The following is a 23718-nucleotide window of genomic DNA, read 5'->3' on the forward strand; positions in this document are numbered from 1 at the left end:
TGACGCAGTGTTGCGGTGCTTGTCTGCAGACACAGCCCTCGGCCCTGTCCTCAGGATCCAGTAGTGGGGGACGACTCTGCCAACAGGCACTGTAGGAAGATGGGAAGGTGGTTACATATTCAAGGGGAAATTGGAAATCATTTATCTAACAAGGGCATTGTGTCTAGAATGCATTTCCTTAGTGAGAATACCAAGTTATGGGTACATAGGCTCCTGTCTCTACACCTTTTATGGACTTTGGGAATGCTATCAACCACACTGTTTATTTTCTCAAGAACAACCTGGCTGATACGCAAAGAACTGTAGCCATAAGAAATTAAGCCATAGAAGAATATTTATTGATGTGGGAAAATGTTAACAATATACTTCTATATGAAATATGTAGGATACAAAACAGTATATACGCTTTAATACCATTTTTACGGAAAGAAAAATAGCCATATATACAAAATCATGCATAATAAAAAATAAAAACTGTATACACCATTTATGGTCATCTCTTAAGTGGACTGGATGTGATTACAATTCACTGAAGTGATTACAGTATCACTCACCTGCCCTGTAAACAGTATCTGCTTCATTTGTCCTGTCATTAGTGCTCTGACGGCCTGTCTCTGATCCAGACTCCTCCCTAAGCAGCTTCTGCTTTGCCCATCTAAGTACACGCTATTTGCTCGTATATACTGGCATATGGAGAACATTTCAACTAATATAATATAGAGAATGCCACAGCAGATGCCTGGCTTTAGAAAGTTATAATTTGGAGAACTAGAAAATTCTCTACATGATTTTCTCTACTTTAATAGAGAAAAATATGTTATCATTATTTTGCATTGATGGTATGTGAAATACGTAATTTCAGGAGTTAGAACTGAAGAATTTGGAATCTCCCCTCCCACCTGCAGTGAAGAAGGTTAAGGATCTCAACCCATAAAATGTGGTTAGTAATCTTGTAAAATGAGGGAAAAGTACATTTTTAAGTGAAGGAAAATGAGATCAGAGATATAAAAAATTGTCTTTTTCTGTAAACGCTAATACACTTTAGACAAAACACCAGGAAAGAAATTCTAATCCAGTGTGCTAGGAAAATTAACTCCTTTTTTCTGCAGCATAAAATTCTTAGTGTTTTTAATCACTTTTCACAGGTCTGAAATGTCAAGATTATATCATTATCTTTAGCAAATACTGTCTAAGTTCTGTAACAATTAATACATAGGATATACTTAGCATTTCATGGAAACAGAGGTAAGTGTTCCAAATACACACATATAGGTCATCCTATAATTCTTGATAATTTACAACATTAAATCATGTTGAAAATAAGACTTCTGTCTCAGAACCCACTCTAGTGTAAAACTGGCTACTGGATTCCTATTTAAAATACCAAGTGAGGATGTGGATCTTTCAAGCTTAAAAATTAAGAGAAAAACATCTCCCAGCTTGGGAGGCTTTCTATGCGCCAGCATTCTCCCAAAGCTATCTCCTAACACCTGACCCTTCCTTGGGAGGGGAGTCAAACGAGTCTGTGATCACTTTATCAATTTGGTAATTGTTGGCATTATTTCTAAAAACTAACAGGGTACAGCTTACCTACAAAGGGTAATTTTTCTGTCTTAATACAAGTAATATGCAGGTAAAAAAAATTAAATAAAAAACACTTGTTAAAAAGGGAGATTAGACAAAAATTTGTAGGGAAAGAGTTTTTTATCTAGTCAAAAGATTTATCCCTCTATCTCTCAAAAAAAAAAGTCACAGAATTAAAAGAAATCTGGCCAGAGTTCAAATGGCAAATGTGTATCTAACTGGTGCTGCCAGTCCGCTCCCATGTCCTGCTGCCTCCATCTTGTTCTGCAAGTGATTGACCAGAGCACAGGGAAGAACACAAGGAAGTGCTTCCAGGTCATTCAGGGACACCGGAATGTTACCTCGGCACACTTAAGGGACAGAAGGACTACTGAGCCTGAATGCTCACTGCGTCACTACAGGAATCAAACAACAAAAGGCAGCCACTAAAAAATAATAACTTTTTGAAATTTCACGATCACCAATTTGCAACAAAACCAAGGAGTAACACTTGGACTAGCAAGTATGTAAACTATCACTTTGGCACATGATCACAGATGAATGCTCCTGGGTTTCCACAGAAACTATTACTCCAGGATGAATACTATGAAAGGAAGTGTGGCTATCTTGTGAAATCACAAGACAAAGACTCCCCAAGACCTCCGTCTGCAATGCGCCCCCAAGCTCTTGGGAGCAGTAAAAGCGATGCTCATTTGACAGCATGGCAATTTCTATCACAAGAAAGGTGGCATTTCTAGTCCTCTGGAGACACGTCTTCCCACCTAACAAAGGCACATGACAATACTGAAATGGACATTTAGCTCAGGAACCACACTGTGCGCATGTCACTTCCTAGCATTATATGAAATGGCAAATAAGCTCACAGCAGTTCTCCCAAAGAAATGTGAAACACATGTGGGTATGCTCTAGACTCTAGTTCTGGCAGATGGTGGAACCAGAGAAGGAAACACGATGCTGGTGTGACCATGATGAACTGGCTGACGAGCTGTCAGTGTGCTATCTTAATGGATTCCATGACCACTGGGAACCTGCACGCAGTGGCTGGAACATTAACCTTTCACACAGGTTCACATATTAGTGCTCATTCTTCTTCTTGTCTTTTTTCACTTTCTTCTTTCCCAAATTCTTAGTTGGCTCGTCCTGGAAGAGAAGCCATTCAATGAAGCACCTCCACAGGCATGCACAGGACCTCAGAGCAGTTCTACAGATGCTCTACCCTGTGAAGCCTGCATACTTTCAGATATCAGTGCTGGGTCTGAAGACACTCTGACGTAGTCTACTATAATATTTCATGAGAGTCAAGGCTAGTCTTGAGAAAAATCTCAGTATTATTTCATTTTTCTCCATTCTCCCAAGTAATGTAATAAAGCCTAAATAAATAGTTATGAACATATGTAAAGCATTAGCAAAAAAAAAAAAAACCCTCAAAATATAAAGAACACATCTACAGACATGCGAGGGAAGCAGATACTCTGGTACTAACGGGATCAGGCCTTTACGGGAGCCTCCAGACCATGTACCCAGTGTGACAGCTCACATCTCTCTGGGCCTCAGCTTTCTTTTTCTAATAAAAACTCTGTAGACCTATAAACTCACACTGTCCCATTATGGGACTGAGGCCTATGTCCGCGGCTTCCTAGTCTACACTCAACTACTGCGTCCCCCACTGCCGCCCACTCTCATTGTCTTTCTGCAGTCTCAGCGAGAGCACCCAGTCACTGCAGCATCAGCTACTCACAGGGGTGTTGGTGAAGTTCTTCTCCACCAGGATGTTCCTGGCACAGTTGTTGATGTGTTTGAAACGATCAGGTCCCAACAGAACCCCTCCATACCAGCGGGACACTACCACCATGACATTCTTCACATTCAAAATCTGTTGTTTTACAAGCATAGTTAGACATACAGTTTTAAGAAGGATGAAAATACTGGTGTATAAAACCACAGAGTAAGGCAGCTAAAAACTCAGGGATGAAATGTCAGGACAAAGAGACCGTGGTACGTCAGAGCAGTGGTCTAGAACCCTCAAACTCTGAACTTTGGAGCCACTTGTCAAGAGAGGAAACCATGAAGGGAGGGTTCCAGCTCTGACTGACTCTCACCAGAAAGCGAAGTTTAGGCAGCCTTTTACCAGAAAGCAGAAAAACAAAAACAGACACACAAAATAACTGCTTCTGAACAAACTACTGAGGAGAAGAAGGTCTTCCCAAATAGCAGCTGTAACCCTGTCCAACACTGCCTTTAAAATAAAGCCTGTTGGAATTTAGGCTTGCTGCCTATACAAAACCAAGTTCCAATAAGAGAAAGGCCTAGTTAGAAAGCAAACTACACACACAGAGGTAGACGAAAACATAGTAACTTCCTAAGAAAACAATAGCCCTCTCTTAAAATTAATAGACAATCAATGATCAAACCCTGCAGGTTGAAAAAAACAGATGTGATAAACTAAAATGGGCCTAGAGAAACTTAAGGTTGGGAACAGTTGAATAAAGAAATCCAAATTAATATATCCAGACAAAATCTAGAAGCCACTATATCTGTAAAAACTGAACAAGATTTCTAAAAAAAAAAAAAAAAAAACAGAAATAGAAAACAGGAAAAAAACTGAAAATTAAGTACAGGAGCTGGAGAAATGGCTCGCTCATTAGAATGCGTGCAGCTTTGTAGAGAGGCCCAGCAACCACAGAGGCCCAGCTGATGCACCTCCAGCTCCAGGGAGCCCAGCGTCCTCTCTGGCCCCCGGGGCCCTGCACGTACATGGTCCACAGATGTAGTACAAACATCATATACATAGCAAGTGACTTTCTAAAAGAAGGAAAATTATTTCTAAAAAGAGAATATTGCTTAAGAAAACTAAATGGAAGGCTGTTAAAGTACATAAACTTTGGAAGAAGTCAAGAAAATAGCTCAGACAATTTAATTCTTAACAATTACTATGAATATGACCCATATTTCACCATCCAACTGACAGAGTTTCACAAAGATGGAAAGAAGAAAGACAGGGAAGCCATTGCCAGAAACACAAAAAGCATTTTTCCAGAGCTGTATTATTACAGCAATACACTCTTGTATTATTTCCCGGAAAAGCACAGCATTTGGAATGAACTGTTTGTACTCTGACCTAAAGCCACGGTGAAAAAGACATCTCCTCAACCAGTGCTTAGGACCTAATTCTGTTTCAAATTCTTTCTTCTTCCTAAGCGGAACTCTGGTTTGTTGATATATATTAAGGCACGTAAGTACAAACTTCAGTATGCAACTCTACACTCACCTCCATGAGGTGAAGAAGGCGGCCCCCGGCAGCTGTTTCTCCATCATCTTCACAGTCCTGCAAGAAGGTCTGCTTATCCTCACAGAATATCCTAGAAGCACATACAAAGGGTTATACTTTGAAACATTAAATATAACAAAATATATATCACATAATAAATGTCGGTCCTTGCTGGGTGATGGTGGTGCACGCCTTTAATCCCAGAGCTTGGGCAGCAGAGGCGGACAAATCTCTGAGGTCAAGCCCCAGCTGCTCCAGAGAGCAGAGCAGCCAGGGATACACAGAGAAACCCTACCTCAAAAAACAAAATAAGTAAATGTTAGTCCTCAATTATTTAATGTCATCAATATGATCACTTCCCAAATTGGCATATTTACCTTTAAAATCCTTCTTGAACTCTGTCATAAGGCATTCCTATGGACCCAGAGGTACTTTTGTGAGAAGAGAAATTTATACATGCAATTCCTACTAGCCTCAAAGCTCTGAGGTAATATGCAGACAATGACAGCCACCAGTTGGGAACATACTGTGCCAAGCACTATCCAGAGAAACTCTGGTGCTATGTGAGAAGCAGCACACTACAGTCTGAGAGCCTATGACAGTGAACAGCTGAGGGCACTGAGGGAGATGATGGGCGTGTGTGAATGGTTCCTGCTCTTCCTCCCCGGAAGCCAGTATTTTAGGGTACTACGGGACACAGTGGTGCATGATGGTGACCCGACCCTGGAGGACAGTGGGAGGAGAGGAACGCCAAGGAAGCAAGTCTGAGGCCAGCCCAGGCTACATGAAACCCCACCTAAGCTAAATAAATCAGACAGACAGACAGACAAAAAGGAATACTTTAAAATTCTATCCAGATACTACTGATCAGGAGGGGACACACTCATCCACATAAATAACTTCTCTTTTAAGATGTAAACCTACTAACAGAGAAACTCCCTTATGCAAACTGAGTCTTTTGAATTTGATGTTTGGCTAATCTAGATTTTATAAATAGTCAAATGAATTTTAATTTACACCAAGTGCCTATATCTATATTGTTTCATTTTGGGTCTAACCTACACTTCTAAATCTCATTATTTTGTGTATTTTAAAATGTTCTTTGTGTCTTCATTTGCAAATCAACAAACCTTTGTCCTCACACTCCTAAGGGAGGCATGCTGTGACAGTACTCTTAACCCATTACTCACAGGAGTATGCATTGCTGTACACAGTATCAAAACTTTTCATTAATTTTACTAAACCATTTTCCCTCCGTTTAATTCTCTCTGCATCTCCGGAGGAGCTGCATGCATACCGCAGGAGGAAGCGGCTTCTGCACGCTGGCCATGGTGATGGGCGGCCTATGACGCAGCACTGCCGGGCATTGGCCAGGAGATGAGGAAAGCAGACTAGCCAGTTAGTCCAGGTAAAATAATGGCTCCAGGTTCAGTAAAAAACCTTGTCTCAAGAAATAATGTAGAGCGCCACAGAGGACAACCCCCAACACTGAGGTCTGGGCACCATACAAAGTTCATGCTTGCACGTGTGCACACATATATATGCATATGCACACACAAAGAAGAAACAACTGAATCTACCTTGCAGAAGTAATTTAATTCATGTTCAAAAGATGCAATGAAAATTTAAGAAACTACAATGAAAAAAGGGTTAAATAAACTACAGTGTGGAACCTCAGTAAACATTGTACAACATTAAAACAGCTTTTATTAAATAAGTGTAGGAAAATATTTTTATTAAATTAAAAAACTAGATCCAAGTTAAAGTATTTGAAAAGAGTAAACTTCTCACAGAGAAGGCAGCCACACCCAACCATGACTGTATTGAGCAGAAAACGCTGTGTTCCTCCAGCTACTTGTTTCTGCATACTTTTCAAATACTTCACAGGTCTACTGTGGTAATAAAAAAGCAGCTATATCTTTAAAATCCTGCATAATTTCCAAACCACTGTTTGTAAATTGCATACTGTAAAACCTGCAGTCACTGACCTGTAGGCATAGATGTTGTGGGTAGCACTGGCAATCTTCTTATTCTCATACAACTTGCCAAGAACCATTTTCACCTTCAAAAACAGCAGTAATAGAAATAAACAAATACACCTTTTATTTTCTCTGTAAATGCTAGAAAAGTAGAATTACAGTGATTTGATGTAAATTTATAGCAAAACAGTCACTTAAAGAATCTCTTAAGTCCAATGGGACAGACATAGCATAAACAGAACAGACATGGCATCGCTGAGCACTAGTTATTGACAGACTGACTAACTGTGTCTACAGCAGAGGATATGAAAATGTGTTTCCCAAATAGAGAACTTTCCATGTAAATGCAAGCATGTCCAGAAACTTAGCCCTCAGATTTCCCGAATGTACGAACTCTTGGACAGGCGTACAGCAACGGCACAGCCCAAATGTTATAAACTCACAACTGCCTCTAGGAACTAGGCAGGCCTCACAGATGAGGCCTGCGCCAAGCTCTTGTTAAGTGGCAGTTTTTCTGCATCAAGAGATGAGGAAAGGAAGAGGCGTGAAGACATTCACTCAGGGCCAATGCAGAGAATAGGAGGACTGGAGGAATAACAGAACAACAAAAACCTTCCAGTCAAAACAAAATTTTAAATCCACAACAAATACATTTCAATATAAATTTACAATAAATGATAAAAGTAAGTATGTTCCATGAATGTTTATTTGGGATGCAGCTTTATCTGGCATCTGCACGTCCTCTGTCAACCCTACAAGGAACAGGACAAGAGGCTGAGGAAATGCTACACGTTGCCGTATCAAGGCATGGAAAGCACAGCATGAACGAACGGTGAATTAGGAATCAAACATAAAGGCTATGTGGAAGGAGTTTGAATTTTCCCGTGTACACAACGGAAACCAGCAAAGACTACATAAGGAGGAGAGTAGGTGGAAGGGAGAGAGATGGTCAAACTGCCACAAACTCAAAAATACTGGAAACAGCCCAAGGCAGAAGCAGAGAGCCTGACTTTACCACAAGCTGCAATCTGCAGTCCTGAGTTACCACTTTCAGGTTCTCAAATTCTGATCAATGTAGTACAATGGGCAATCACCCTGAGGACTATCTCAGCTCCCACACAGCCTAAGCACCTACGATCAAGAACAGAAAGAGGAACCTGGACGGACACAGAACAGTGTCTAAGAAGGACCTGGAGGCCTATGAGCAAAAGTCCAGGACAGAATGAGATTTCAGAAGGAAAGAGCAGTCAGTGGAGAGGAAAGCGGTGCTCCTCAGCACACGCCAAGGTAGAAGAAAGCTTCCTCTCAGTACCCGAGTAAGTCCTTATGAAAAGAACTTTATTCCTAAGAGCCAAGGCTTCAGAGTTGCTTAGAGGGCTGGGGTGTGGGTCTGATTCCCAGCACTAGAAGAAGGGGGTGGTGTAGGAACACAGAAAGGGAGACCCACCCGGGCAGTGGTGAACAACTGCACTTGACAGCATACTTTATGTGTGGAATTGGAACCACCTCGTACATCGATATAGATTACTTTCTGCTAGATCACAGAAATGACAACAGATGCTGCTGCAAAGACTTAGTAGTGACAAGGACCTACAAACAGAGCTTTTAAGAATGAGTTGCCATTTATATCTGCTGGTAGGAATTCGGTGAACTAACACAAACAACAGAGAAGAGAGTCCACACAGAAGACTGGACACAGCACACCTGCTGACAAGCCCCGCCATCAGGGGACAGCTGAGTGGACTTGGTTTCACATATTCAGTAGGGTAATCATTATTTCCTTAAAGATCCATTGGAGAGTAAGCTCCAACCCAGGACTATAGTATGCACATGACCTAGTTTAATCTTCAAAAAAATGAAGTTTGCACATAGCTTTGGAAACAGAAACAAGCAAATTTCTCCTGCTCACAGGAATCTAGGAGTCTGGAACCAATCACTGATGTGAAACTTTAATGTAAGAGGGAAGGTGTCATTGCAAAGTCTACTAGTGCTCTGGGGTCAAGGGGGAGACCGCACCTGCTCAGGACAGACAACCGGGGCCACGTGTGCCTGGAAAGTGCTCCTTCGGTCTGTAATAGGAACGCCATGAGCAACTGGGGGCAATTCTTCTGTTTCTATAAAGTCAAAGACATTTTTTTAAAAAGAAAATCAGCAATCAAGGAAAAGAACTGCGATATAAATAAAATTATATGGCAATCTAAACAAATAGCACAAGTAACTCCCTACCAAAATTAAACTTTTAGTAAAATGTTCATATAGGTATTATGTGTAAGAGAAAAATAATTGATCTTCACCTGCCATTGCCAGGTAAACTGCTACAGTCAGGACTCAAATCCTGGACTCTGGAGTAGTTTAAGTTGGCAGTATCTAGTTTTTGAGAGAGTGAAAGGGCTACTCAGGCCAACAATTAACAGATTTATACCACAACCTACTTGTTTCTCCACATAGGCTAACCTCTGGAGTGGGAAATCTGATTTTATATTGCGTAGCTATAATATATAATGTATTCCAAAAAAACTGTTCCCACTTTACATAATAGAATTAAGCATATTAAAACTATATCCAGCCATTAATCCATAAAAAGTGCAATGATAACTGTTATTCTACCTTTTCAACAAGTTTAAAAATTACTAGGTCAGCTTTTTGTGGTGGCAACAGCTGTGCATAGACCCCTGTAATCCCAACAGTCTTTAATCTGAGCACTTGAAAGGCAGAGGCAGGTAGATCTCTGAGTCTGAGAGCAGCCTAGTCTATAGAGTAAATTCTAGGACAGGCAAGACTAGAAAAATTCTGTCTCAAAAAAGAAAAAAAGATTATAACTAACTATAATGGAAAATCCAACTACCTTAGTTGCTAAGGACCAAAAAAGCTATAGGAGCAAAACACAAATCTCATCTGTAAGCAAGCAAGCAAGCAAGCAAGCAAGCAAGCAAGCAAGCAAGCAAGCAAGCACTTCCAGCTGGCTGCTGGCGCACACCTGTAAACCCAGCACTCAGGAGGCAGAGGCAGGTAGATCCTAGTCTGCTCTACAGAGTGAGTTCCAGGACAGCCAGGTTGACACAGAGAAACCCTGCCTTAGAAAAACAAAAACGAAACAATCAAGGGCCCCCCAACTTCCTTGCGCGTGTGTGTGTGTGTATGAAGTCTCTAGGCCTCCCAAGCACATCAGCACCTTCTTCTCAAAAGATAGTAGTCAGGAACACCACACCTGATGATGTGCTTTCGCTGATTTTGAGGTCTACTGTGCTAACTGGAGTTTCCGGCGGATGTACCAGAACAGGTTCCTCTTCGGACTCAACCTCTTCCTCTTCAGTTTTCTTCTTGACATCTGGGCCTACGTGAAAATGAGATGTTAGGATGGATCCATGAAGCCAGTAAGAAATTACCTACAAAAATCATTGGAGTCCTAGCACTAGGGAGACAGAAAGAGGCAGGCAGATCTTGGTGAGTCCTAGGCCAGCCTAGTCCACATAGCAAGGTCCAGGCCATAGAGTGAAACTCTTGTCTCAAAAAGCAAAACTAAACAGAACAAAAAACAAAGAATTGGGTCTTAATCTCTACACACCATTGTTCAACAGAAGGAATCATGATTTTTTCTACAAAAGAGTTCTAAGAAATAAATGAAGGAAGGACATGAGGATCACTATGAGGTAAGAATCAGGGTGATAAGGATCTGGGGAGCTCTCCTGAGGGGTCAGAAAAAACAGCAAGCCATGGAGAAGCTGCCCGGCGGCTGTGCACTCCTCGTGTGGGCAAGGCCTTGACTCAATCCCCAGAACTGAAAGAAGAAAAGGAAGAGCCCGGCACAGTCATAAGGAGCACCCCCCATCCCAGTCGTAAGGAGCACCCCCAGTCCCAGTCGTAAGGAGCACCCCCAGTCCCAGTCGTAAGGAGCACCCCCCAGTCCCAGTCGTAAGGAGCACCCCCCCGTCCCAGTCATAAGGAGCACCCCCCCAGTCCCAGTCGTAAGGAGCACCCCCCCAGTCCCAGTCGTAAGGAGCACCCCCCAGTCCCAGTCATAAGGAGCACCCCCCAGTCCCAGTCATAAGGAGCACCCCCCGTCCCAGTCATAAGGAGCACCCCCCCAGTCCCAGTCGTAAGGAGCACCCCCCGTCCCAGTCATAAGGAGCACCCCCCCGTCCCAGTCGTAAGGAGCATCCCCCCAGTCCCAGTCGTAAGGAGCACCCCCCAGTCCCAGCTTCCTGGAGGAAGCAAGAAGCTTTGAGTTTGAGGGCTTCAGGCCAACCTAAGGACTGGGCAACACAGTGAGACCCTACTCTTACCACCAAAAAAACAAAAAGCAAAACAAAGCAAACAAAAAAGAAGATCCATGAGGTTCAGACTAGCCAGACCAATGAGAGTCTCTGTCTCAAAGGAGACAGACGACCACATCTAAGGATAACACCCAAGGTTGTTCTCTAGCTCTGGGGTGTGTGTGTGTGTGTGTGTGTGTACACGCACGCACCTGCACACACATCAACACACACAAATGCATGTGTACATGCTCATGCATCTGTTTAATTAAGTTAAAGACTGAGAAGCCAATTACAGAAGAGATTTAAAAACTAATAAACAAATGGAGGGTAGAATCTGGACACAAGGTCCAATAGCAACAGAAAGGACTTTAATGGGAAAACTCGTGAGCCCGAGTAGGCTCTTTAATTAACCCAACGATATTCGACAGTTAGTTTCCTATTCTTGGTAGTTATGCCACTGTTATACAAGATGAGAAGACAATCAGGTGAAAGATGTAAAGAGCTTTTTGTATTACTTCTGTAAGTTTTCTGTAAGTTTAAACTAAACACTAATTTCTTTTAAAAATTTAAAGTGTTGTGTGGACATATTTGAAATTTTAAAGATTTTATTCCAGAAAAATAATATATATATATATATATATGTATATATATATATATATATATATACATATATATATATATATATACTGAGATAAAAATTACTTGACAATCAGATACCCTGGAGAAGAAAATTTTCATTCTATACCCTGATTACGAACTCCTGCCCTAGTTAGTTCTTCAGCAAAGTTTTTGTTTTTAACTTAAAGACCCAAACAAAATTTCTAAGCCAAAGCTTTATAGTAATTTTCAACACAACTTCAAAGTGAGGAGCCGCTGTTAAGGAGGGAGGTGGTGCATCACTGCTGATATTCTAAATTTCTACTGGTACATGGTCAATATCTATAGCTATTCAACTCTACAAGACAAGCTATCAAATTAACTTTGTTTTTGGAGAATTTCTAGATCCTTTCTTGTGCATGCTCTGCATGATATAAAATTGTAACATGGATCCAAAGTCAAAGAAAACACTTTAAAAATACTACAGATATTAGCACCTTTATGTTTCTGTTATTTCGATTTTTAACTAAAGCAGTAATACTTGCTTCTATAGAAAAATGGAAAAGTCATCTAAAACACATGTACATGCCATCAATGTTCAATGTCCAAAATAGTCACTTCTCTGTAAACAATCCTTATCTAAAACTGCTATAAGCTACAGGCCCTTTCGTAATTCTTTCTACCAAAAGTGAAAATAATTTTATCAGGGGTGACAATAAAAAGCAATTTAGAAACAACCCCAGGCTTACGGGGCTCTGTCCCTTCTCAAAGGCCTGGCGGTGAGTGGCAAACCTAGTAAAGAGCCTACTCGGGCTCACGAGTTTTCCCATTAAAGTCCTTTCTGTTGCTATTGGACCTTGTGTCCAGATTCTACCCTCCATTTGTTTATTAGTTTTTCCTATCTCAGCAGCTCAGAAAGAGGCTGATAATGCTGTCATTTTTAAATTTCTAAGTAAAGGTCTATTCCTTCACTTAGAAGGGCAACTATGAGCCGGGCGTGGTGGTACACACCTGTAATCCCAGCACTCTGGGAGGCTGAGGCAGGTGAATTTTTGAGTTCGAGGCCAGCCTGATCTACAGAGTGAATTCCAGGACAGCCAGGGCTATACAGAGAAACCCCGTCTCAAAAAAACCAAAAAAAGGGCAACTATGGTGTGTGAATTACATCTCAATTTAAAAGCCTATTTTAAAGTTAAATTCTATATCTTAATATAAATCAAAATACTTCCTCAAGAGTTCTTTTCTGATGAACACTAGATTTACTTAAGACTAATTAATTTATATATCCAATGCATGGGGAATTTTACAAAGTTCATAATACCTTAACATTTAAGCAGAAGTATTTTAGATTCCAGTTCTTTCCATGCAAAATTCTACATTCTAAGAATATAATCCACAGAATTATGTTCCATAGAATCCAATAGAATCCATAATTACAGAAAGAAATCACTGTAGCTATGTAAGTAAGTGAACTTTCAAGAGAAACTTTTTCCCCTTCCCTTTCTCCCTCTTGCTCTGCCCCCCCTCCCCCCCCCGCCCCACCCCGCCGCTAGCTCCACCTCCCCTCACACACCCCCACCAGGCCCAAACTTATTTTTATGACATAGAATCCATAAACCTTGCTGGGCACATTGCCCAGCACTCAAGAGGCAGATCTCTGAGTTCAAGGCCAGCATGATCTACAGAGTAAGTTCTAGACCAGGGCTACACAGAGAAATTCTGTCTCAGACACAAACAAGTAACAAACACACAACCCACCTAGAAAAAGAGGAAAGAAGATAGCAAAAAGAAATCACAAACCAGAACATAGGTTTTCATGTGTAATTTTGATTCCATTATCTGAAATTTAAGTACTCCAAATTAAAAGAACACAGAGAATTATCATTCATTCTTACCTGGCTCTGCTACCTGAGATTTCTGTATCAGAGCCTCTCTTATTTTCTCCACCCACTGGTAAAGAATACATTCACCAATGTTCTGTCTAAACAAAATCAGGAGCAAAATGCATTATTTAAAACCTGTAGCAACTCAAATCCAAGAAGTTTATGTACATTTAAATCACTAAGTCACTATATTATAAGTCACTGTATTATAATAAAACCAAGTCATGACTTTTCTAAATCTATAATAGATAAACTTTACCAACACTTATGTGTGAGTTACATTTTACCACCATTAAACTCCAAATGACTCTAAAATTAACACATCTTACTTAAAACTTTAGATGAACAATTGCATCCAAAGAAGAGAAAAAACTATCTAAATCTAAACTACAACTGAGACAGCTGTAGACAATGCTTATTTCTATCTGTGGGTGCTTCAGATTTGTGTCCACCCACCATTAGCTCTTCTCCACTTTTTAAACAATTCAATCTACTTGTTTTGCCATAAATCCTTCAACAAGGCATATACAGACTGTATCAAGACACTCAAAGGAATTTAGTTAAAGAGATCTAAAAGATATGTAGCTCAACAGTTTCTATCCAAAAATTTTTTTTTAACAAATTTAGTCTATCTCATAATTGATTCAGTTTTGTTTCAAATACGTTTGGCTGCCTCAGGTATAAACTCATCTCAAATCACTCAGCAAAAGAGTTTGGAAGTCAAATGATAGTATACCAATAAAATGAAGACCAAGTATTTCACTTTTAGAGTGGCGTTATCTTAGCTATGATGAGCATTTAAAGAAGTGCCCAAACAGTACTGGAGAGATGGCTCAGCAATTAAGAGCACTGACTGCTCTTTCAGAGGTCCTGAGTTCAATTCCCAGCATCCAAACGGTGGCTCGCGACCATCTGCATTGGGATCCAGTGAACTGGTGTCTCTGAAGAGAGGCAGTGCACTTAGTACATAAATACACAAGTACATCTCTACAAAGGAGAAGGAAGGAAAGTGAGCAAAGGGCAGAGACGCCCTGCCTCCCCTTAGGCCCCCAGCCCGCCCTTCTCGTCGGTAGAACTGAGCACTAAGACTGCATTCCTTTTAGCACAGAAGATAATGGGAAAGGTTTGTAAAGACAAAATTTTTTTTTAAACAATATCCACTCTTCTTTGCTTTGGACAGTGCAAGATCCAATGGCTATATATACTAAGTCTCGAGGACTTATATACACCAGCAGAGCTGACCCTCACTACATTTGAAACATGTCATTATGATGTCCCGTTGTAGAGCTGAGAAAACAAGTTTACAGAGACCAGGTAGCTTGTCTGACAGCTTTGCTAGTGACTAGGAAGGCTCACACTGCAATAAAAACTAAGAACTGAGTTCAAAGCTCAAAGCAACTGCATTTTGCTCCCCTTCCAAACAGCTAATGATGAGGGCACTTTAGTAGTAGTCTTTGAGATAGATTTGTATGAATCCAAATGCACATGCTGCTTAAGGCTTGTCTGTCCTAGCTGAATCTTCAATCTAGGAGGCTTAAGAAAAAGCAAAACTCAGCCGGGCTTGGTGGCGCACGCCTGTAATCCTAGCACTCTGGGAGGCAGAGTCAGGCAGATTGCTGAGTTCGAGGCCAGCCTGATCTACAGAGTGAGCTCCAGGTCAGCCAGGGCTACACAGAGAAACCCTGTCTCAAAAAAAACAAAACAAAACAAAACAAAAAAAAACCAAACAAAAAACAAAAAACAAGCAAAACTCAGTGACCTGGATGCCTCTCTGGCCTCCAGCATATAGGACATACGGCCTGAGGTCCTGGGGCTATGGTAGAGTCAAGTAACATCACCCCTTTCACAGTGTTGGTGACCATCATCTGAACAACATCAGAGCTTTATAGAGAGTCTATGTCCTACTCTTACTCTACTGAATTCTTCATGTCACCATCACCTTAGTGACACTCAGACTGAACTACTGTATACAAGAGGTACAAAATGCTGACTTAGCACTCACTAGTTTCCCTTCAAAATCTAAGAGTCATCCTTTTTAACAACAAATCCACATTTCAGTTTGTTCTCTAAGACAGGGTCTTACTGTATGTAGCACAAGATAGTTTGTAACTCACTATGTAGTCCAAGTCCTTGAATCTATGTTCTTTCTACCTCAGTTTCAGTACTAGGCTTAGAGAAAGGGTCACCACACCTGACTCCACACTCAGCATTTGAAAAAAAATCTTAGAAGAATTTCTACAATTAGTAATTTCCTACAGCAAAAGAGGAATGTCAGTCTTCACTTCAATGTCTTCTCACCATGGCTTCCCATGAGCAAGCAGATGAGAGCACTTCTGTGCTTCCGGCATCCCTGCTCCAACCTGCTCTAGCTAACAGGATAGTTCCTTGAGAACGCACCACAAGGAGACACAGTGCACGCGAAGCTTTCTGGGTAAAGTAGAAATCATTCTACACCTGACCCCAAAGTCTACCATTAAAACATATTTTTATTAATTATTATGTATTTGTTTTCTCTTGCAATAAGAATTAAATTCTACCACTGGGCAGTGATGGCGCACACCTGTAATCCCAGCACTTGGGAGGCAGAGGCAGGCGGATTTCTGAGTTCGAGGCCAGCCTGGTCTACAGAGTGAGTTCTAGGACAGTCAGGACTATACAGAGAAACCCTGTCTCGAAAAAAACAAAACAAACAAACAAAAAAAAAAAATTAAATTCTATGTTTTAATTATCAACTAGCATTTAGTATGACTCTTATTAAAAAACAAAAAAACCTGGTCTTCCAAATTTTGCTCTTCATTGCTCTAATTTTAAGCCTTTATAGAATCAGAAGCTAATTAACTGACAAAAGTTTCAAGTCTCGTCCATTAAGTCCCTGCATCTTCCTTTTTGTTTATGCTCTCAGTATCCCAGGAGTTTGTTTTGAAAACTTCATGACAAGCTAACTCACCACAGGTTGGAAGCAGCAGGGAGGATACATGGGCGTCTCCAAAACTCTATCCTGAAATAAACCTCTTCTCCGCAAGTTACCTCAAGAACAGTTTAAAATGGCTCAAAGCTAACAAACTACTACTGTGTGCTAAATAAAGTATATTATATGATGCCATTTAATCCTCACAAAGATACTATCCTCATTCTACTGTGCTGAAAATAAACACAGGAAAGTCATAGTGTTCACAAGCTGATTCCAGAGGCCTGACCAAAACAGCCTTAATACAGCCTAACTAAGCTCCCAGGCTACTAATATTTTATAGGTACACATTGTGTGTGTGTGTGTCTGTGTGCGGGAGAGCACATGTGTGTGCATGTGTATATGTGTGTATGTGTATGTGTGTGTTTGCTTTTTCATTCGTTCGTGCATACATATATGTGTGCATTATGTGTGTGTTGCTGGAAACCAAACCTAGTATCTCATTCATCTTGATTTGTGTGTTTGTGCATGCGGCTGGGGGCTAAACCCACATTCCAGGCAAGAGTGTTTGCACTGAACTATATCCTGGACCACTCCTTAACTTATTCTGTTCGGAGGTAGTTTTACTATGCAGTCCTTAATATGTATACTGGCCTAACCTTGAGCACACAAAGCTTTATATACCTCTGCCTTCCAAGTGCTGGGATCAAAGGTGTGTAACATCACACCTAGCTCCTCATCTTTGTTTTTAAATCTCTAATTCCTAGCAAAAAAACAGTACATAGAATATAAAAAATGTTTACCAAAAGATTCATATTTTTTACCTAAGTGACCACTAGTCATATAGTTTATCTTCTTATATAATAGACAAATATTAAATTTACCATTCAAAATTATACCATGTACAACTCAATGATCCTATAATATTATGAAAATATAAACATTAAAAACTATATTTGGGGGAACCAGGAAAGGGGACAACATTTGACATGTAAATAAATATATCTAATAAAAGAACTATATTGATACATTTATATCTGATTTTTTAAAGTTGGTAAAATTTTTCTCTTAATGCCCGTGACTAGGATATATAAAATTAGTAAAAGTTGTGACATAAAACTTTAAAAAAAACCATCAATTCATATTGCTATTTATCAATATGAAAATACCGTCATTAGGCTGTAACTGCTACTCAAGCACTTTCCCTAATCGAAGCATGATGCCCTCTCTCCTGTTCTAGAGAAAATTGCTTTAAAAAAAAAATCTCTGACTGAGGTTGAAGAGGCAAGCTTTGTCCTATAAGAAGCTGCTCTTAGTACACAGAGCTCATGTACAGGTGGGTGGGAAGCCTCTGCATGGTCTCGGCACTGCTGCGGGCAGGCACAAGTATGGTAACATGATGGAAATCAAGCGTGGAAAGATTTAAAAAAATAAAAAGTAAAAAAAGATGAGCTAAACGTGATCACCAGCAGCATAGTTTTATGCATCACATACTATACATATATAACTGTAGACCTTCATACACGTACATACAACTGCATATGTACATGTATACACATATAATGTATATATGTATAATTGTAAGCAAGTGGTGAAGACAGGTTGGTGACTAAAAGCCATTGGATTATACAAAGAAACATGTTGGAAACACAACGTTGGAATGGCCAGTGATGTTAAAACAGGCATCAAAAACATTTACGTGATTAAAAATAATTGTGTATTGAGGATAAGAATCACTAAGCAGGGACCAAGAACAGTGTCTTAGGAAGGACAAGTGATAAGGATTCCATGATGACTTACCATTTTCTAATTAAATATTTTGGGAGGAAAAGAAACCTGGCCTTGATCCCTGGGTTATGCATAAAGGGGGTACTCTCATAGTACCAAACAGGGTGGACACCTAGAACATATAATAGAATGCTTACTAATTCCTGGATTCAGAAAAAACAAACTGATAATCCAGAATACTACTTGGCTTAATAAATCATATATTTTGTAAATCCAAATTAACCATATTTTCTCTTGACTAATGACAAGATCATTAGTTAATCAGTGTCCCAACAAATTTCTTTCGTCAGTCCTTGTTACTTTGTAGTCAATCTCCACAGAGAAGCAGGCTCACTTTTTATCCCACAACTTAAATTTGAGCTTCCAACAGTTCTCATAGTTAAGTCCTGTGCCTACAGAACTCAGATTCTTCTGTCCACCTTTCCTGGTCTTTTCCCTGCCATGCTGATCTGTCTCTTACTGTCCCATTTCATGTCACCATTACTATGTTCTGGCCTCTCATCAAAATTAGTGTGAGCTAATTAACTCAGCTCTTCGTCAAGCAAGCCAGATTAGAATAAACCTTTCAAAGTTAATTACCACCACACTGTCCAGCTTTGTTCTGACAAGTTATCACAGCTGCAGAGCTGTGTTCACTTTTACAGTGCTGTAAGGACTTCTGGAAAATTCTAAAGGCTACAGAAAGGGATAATCTCTAGCTTTGCTAAACCATGTATATCTAGGATCTAATATACTGCCTGTCATGTAGGGTTTGATGGAAGGAAGGATGGATGGATGGATGGATGGACGGACGGATGGATGGATGGAGAACAGTGCCTCTGCAGGATCTTGGTCTTTTAGATTAATACAAGAGAACTATCAAAGTATAACAAATAATTATGGCTGAAATTCTTCCATTACCATTTTATCCTCCATATTCTATGAGAATACAGAAGAACAGCATTTCTAAATTTGACTTCAGAAGCCTAATAAGTATTGTTATGTCTAACGTTAAATATTTCCATATTTTTCTATCAAATACACATAAAGTTAAGCAACTTACCTTTTAAGTTTGCTTAAAGTGAATGTTTTTGCTAAATAACAAAAGATCGAGGAGAAGGACGAGCATCTGTTAAGAAAAACTCAGAGCAAAAGCAATAGGAAAATATTTATGAAAAGTTCCCTGTCACTTACACGTAGATATCCTCAAGGCTGTTTGACAACTCTGCACGCTCTTGCCCTTTCAGCCAAGGAGCACTAAGATTGAATAAAACATAGAAGAAAATTATTCACGAACTAGGTATATATTCCAAATAGTCATTAGTTTCACATCATTCTGTAAAATGCTCTAAGCCAATGTAAAAGATGGTTTTAATTTCTATATGCATTTTAAACAAAGTATTTAACACAATGACTATATAGAAGATTATCTTCGACAGTAAAATATTTTTATAAAATATAAAGGCAGGGGCTAGAGAGATGGCTTATCGGTTAAGAGCACTGACTGCTCTTCCAAAAGTCCTGAGTTCAAGTCTCAGCAACCACACAGTGGCTCACAACCATCTGTAATGGTATCTGATGCCCTCTTCTGGTGTGTCTCTTCTGGTGTGACACTGTACTCACATACATAAAGTAAATATATATATACACACACATATATATACAACTATATATATATATATACGAGAAGACTTACTTCAACTGATAAACAGGCGGGGCTGTACCGGGGTACTCACTTGGTAATATCACCTACAAGAAAATTTTCAAACAAATCCATTTATACTGATTACAGCTGAAAAGCAGCTACATTTATAAAGCCAGACAACGAACAACTTTCTAACTCATCTAGACAAAAGACAAACCATTGTTTTATTTATTAACAGATGAAAAACCCCTCCTCCATATTTACAGCTCTACAAAACTACACTGTCAGAGAGGCGGCTGTGGTCTGGAAGCTGATGGCAGGCTGAAGCTATGACAGAATGAACGTTCAGATAAAGAAGCCTGAAGAGGAAAAGGAAATGGGCACAGGAGCCCTGTCTCCTGATTCCAATGAATGCTGATACTATCTTTCATTTTACAAATATTTTTCTGAATACTTAAGCTATCCTATGAAATACCATTAAAGATACTCTGCAAAAGACATATCTCTTTTAAAATCTGTATCATGAGGCCAGGGTTGGCAGTGCTGGTTAGTATGCACCTTTAATCCCAGGCCTTGAGGTGGATCACTGAATTCAAGTCTAGCTTGGTATACAGGGAGAGTTCAAGGACAGCCAAGACCTCTCAGAGAAACTCTAGCTTGAAAAACAAAGGTAAACCAACCAACAAATAAATAAAATTAATCAACTTTTGAAAAAAAATCGATATTATGAAATATACTGCAATTTCCACAACTCAGCATCCTTTATTTGAAAATATACCAGTCGTGGAATATGCCACAACTAATAAGACAGAAAACCACAACTCATCTTTTTCATGTATCTTATTTACTCTAAGCACCATTGAATCTCAACAAAGAAACAAGTATCTGCTCTACGAATTTTCCTCGTAACTTCTTCATTTTAATTGTCAGTGACATCTCTAGGTCTAAGCTTTCTTTTAATGGTTAGAGTGACAAAAAGCGGTAACTCAAGTCTGTAAACAAAACATTAACATGTTTAATAATTAGAATTATGACAAGAAAGATTACAACCATCAACAAAAGCATGATCTGAGGGTGATCTGCGATTAAATACCCATGTTTGCATAATCACAATAATCAAGAAAAGCAATCCAAAAACCAATTCATACTGGAATAATCATAACAGACAATGGAATCAATTATATATTAAGTTCTAATGACTGGAATGTGGTTGCAAAAAATATGTAAAAATAAATTACCTGTAAACAAAGAGTCCATTTGGGGTCATCCATGAAGTCAGTAACTCTAATACAAAATATTTTGGCTTGCTCATCAATGACACACCACTCCTCGCCATAAATGGCTGCCATTGCTTCGATTTCTTCACTCTGAAAGTTTATTTTAAAATAAAGTCAACAAATAAACATTGAAGGAAAGGCCTGTTCAAGCTACCTTTTATAGCATTAATAATTAACATAGTTAACCAGAACAAAAATGAGTCTTTGGAGTGTCTGCTCTAGGAGCGCCCGTGCAAACGTCATGAACTCAAGGTGCGCTAACACACACCCATGTGTCCACGGACGCAACAGCCGAGCGGACCCGAGCCGAGCCGAGCCGAGCCGAGCAAGCTCGTGTGACGCTGCAGCCGAGCTGAGCCGAGCTGAGCCGAGCTGAGCCGAGCTGAGCCGAGCTGAGCCGAGCTGAGCCGAGCTTGCTCATGTGATAACACAGCCGAGCCAAGCCGAATGGGCCGGGCCTGCTCAGGTGACAATGTGGCAAAGAGCCAGATCGTGTGACGCAGCAGCCGAGCCGAGCCGGGCTTGTTCACGTGATAATGCAGCCGAACCTAAGACGCATCAGCAAAGCCGAATGGGCAGGGCCTGGTCATGTGACAATGCGGCAAAGCCACAGAGAGCCAGATCATGTGACGCAGCAGCCGAGCCGATTGGGCCGGGCCTGTTCATGTGACAATGCAGCAATCCTAGTGCTGCGACAGAACTGGGCCTGCTCCTATGTCGCTGCGGCCTAGCCTGGCTTGCTCATGTGAAAACGCAGCCAAGCCGAGGCTAGCTGAGCAGAACCTGCCTACACTGAGAAAATGCGGCAAAGCTAGTGATGTTCGTGTGATGCTGCGCCCAAGCCCGCTTGCTCCTAAGACAATGCAGCTGAGCTGGCACCCTTAATGCAAAAGAGGCCACACCCACTACAGGCGAACAGGCGAACACACACACACACCCACACACACTTGTGTGAACGAAAATAAGCACTGTATCCATGAACACACACACTTCGCGTGCCCGAATATAAACACACGCTTGTGTGAACAAAACTACGCACCACATTTATGATGCCTGTGCCCGAACACAAACACAAGGAAGGACACATCTTAAACACCGGTCAGCCCCACACCAAATGACAAGTTCTTAGCGGATCCGTTTTAGATTCTTTTGTTGTTATTAATTCGGGAACAGTAGCTTTTCTTTTCCTTTTTTTTCCCCTTTTCCCACTTTTTTCCCCATTTCATACCACTTAAGAATTTATTTTAGTTTACAATTAATATAAAATGGAGACTAGATTTGAAAGCCCATGCCTTTAATGCCAGCACACCAGAGGCAGCAGGCATGGTTACGAGTCCAAAGCCAGCCCCAAGGAGTGACGCCAAGAAATCCATGGACACTAGAGGCACTGGCTCAAAATTGCTAACAAAAAGAATCGAATGGAAAGATAGGGAAAGGATGACCCCTGCTGGGACCTTACCTGCCTCTCCTTGCTATCTGATTCCTCTTCAGCCATGGTGCCCTGGAACAGCTATGCCACCTCCAGATGCCCAAGTCCGAAAGAGACGACTGGCAAGCGACGAATGAACGCAACTGCGATGCAGATGCACCGGAACTGGTATAGTAACACCACCCACTTCGTGAATTGCTTCCGGGTCAACAAACCAGCGTGTAGCCTGAGGCCCGAAGCTATAGGCTTTCTGAAAGGGTAGGGAGTGACGTAAGGGAAGCTAGCTTGCCCTTGCTGCTGCTGGGCTTCCTCCAGATTATGTTTCTAGCAAAGTCATGGGGCTAAGGCCTTTCGCAAGGCCCACTGAGGCTTCAAGGCCATCAGAAACCATGGGAGAGCTTGGATTGGAACCAAGTCGGAACTCTCATACCCATCCTTCGGAGCAGTTTTCATTTGTGTACTCTATTTTGTTTTTTAAATATTTTTGAAAGCAAATCGATAGATTTCAATGTGTAATTTCATTTACAAAAAAACAAGAGCTGGAGAGGGTTGAAAAATATGAGACTTTTTTTCACTTTTGTCCAGTGATACACCCAAGGTTGTGTTTGGGCACAATTTTCTCACACTAATTATTACAATTAGTGTAGCCCTAGTTCATTGATCCGTTGTGTAAAAAAATTTTGAATTTGATGGTATCATTCTAAATTTAATGCTGCTTTCTACAGCATTGGTTATGAATTCTGTTCTTCAGAAGCATTCAGCCCAGACAATTCTTTTGTTCACAAAAATGTATTTGTCTCCTGCCACCTATTTCTCACATTCAAATCTCCATAATACTGTATCTTTTCTCTCTTCTGCCATCCGTAATGATGGTAGTTTTTCCTTGTGTAAGGAAGCATGCACTGCTAAAATGCCTGCAGCTATTAATTGAACCAGAATTTACAAAACTCTTATTGTACCCTATACTGGCATGCAAAACCAAATGGAGAGCACTTCATTTAAGAGGCTGAACTGTTGATCTTAGAGTCTTAGGCTCATTAAGATCTTAAGCCATTGGTGTTCTGTTCAGGAAATTTCCCCTGTGCCCGTGTTCAAGGCTCTTCCCCACTTTCTCCGCTATTAGAT

General features: G+C 40.5%; 1 protein-coding gene across 1 annotated transcript; it reads right to left on the reverse strand.

The window, feature by feature from the left end:
• Positions 1-316: 316 nt before the first annotated feature.
• Impact (impact RWD domain protein) lies at positions 317-22991 on the reverse strand. The gene is made up of 11 exons (XM_052156037.1): positions 22624-22991; positions 21126-21254; positions 19939-19991; positions 19437-19499; positions 13580-13665; positions 10040-10165; positions 8848-8945; positions 6841-6914; positions 4853-4943; positions 3323-3457; positions 317-2724 (listed from the first exon to the last, which is right to left on the reverse strand). The coding sequence occupies exons 1-11, from the start codon at positions 22657-22659 to the stop codon at positions 2659-2661; spliced, it is 957 nt and encodes a 318-aa protein (XP_052011997.1). The 5' UTR covers positions 22660-22991; the 3' UTR covers positions 317-2658.
• Positions 22992-23718: the final 727 nt, after the last annotated feature.

Source organism: Apodemus sylvaticus, chromosome 13 (genome assembly GCF_947179515.1).
Source record: "Apodemus sylvaticus chromosome 13, mApoSyl1.1, whole genome shotgun sequence".
Lineage (NCBI taxonomy): Eukaryota > Metazoa > Chordata > Mammalia > Rodentia > Muridae > Apodemus > Apodemus sylvaticus.

Coding starts and splice junctions, on each gene's coding strand:
- Impact (XM_052156037.1), bottom strand. CDS start 22,659: ATGGCTGAAGAGGAATCAGATAGCAAGGAGAGGCAG. Junction 19,992..21,125: donor AATGGACTCTTTGTTTACAG/GTAATTTATTTT, acceptor ATTTTCTTGTAG/GTGATATTACCAAGTGAGTA. Junction 10,166..13,579: donor ATCTCAGGTAGCAGAGCCAG/GTAAGAATGAAT, acceptor ATTTTCACGTAG/GCCCAGATGTCAAGAAGAAA.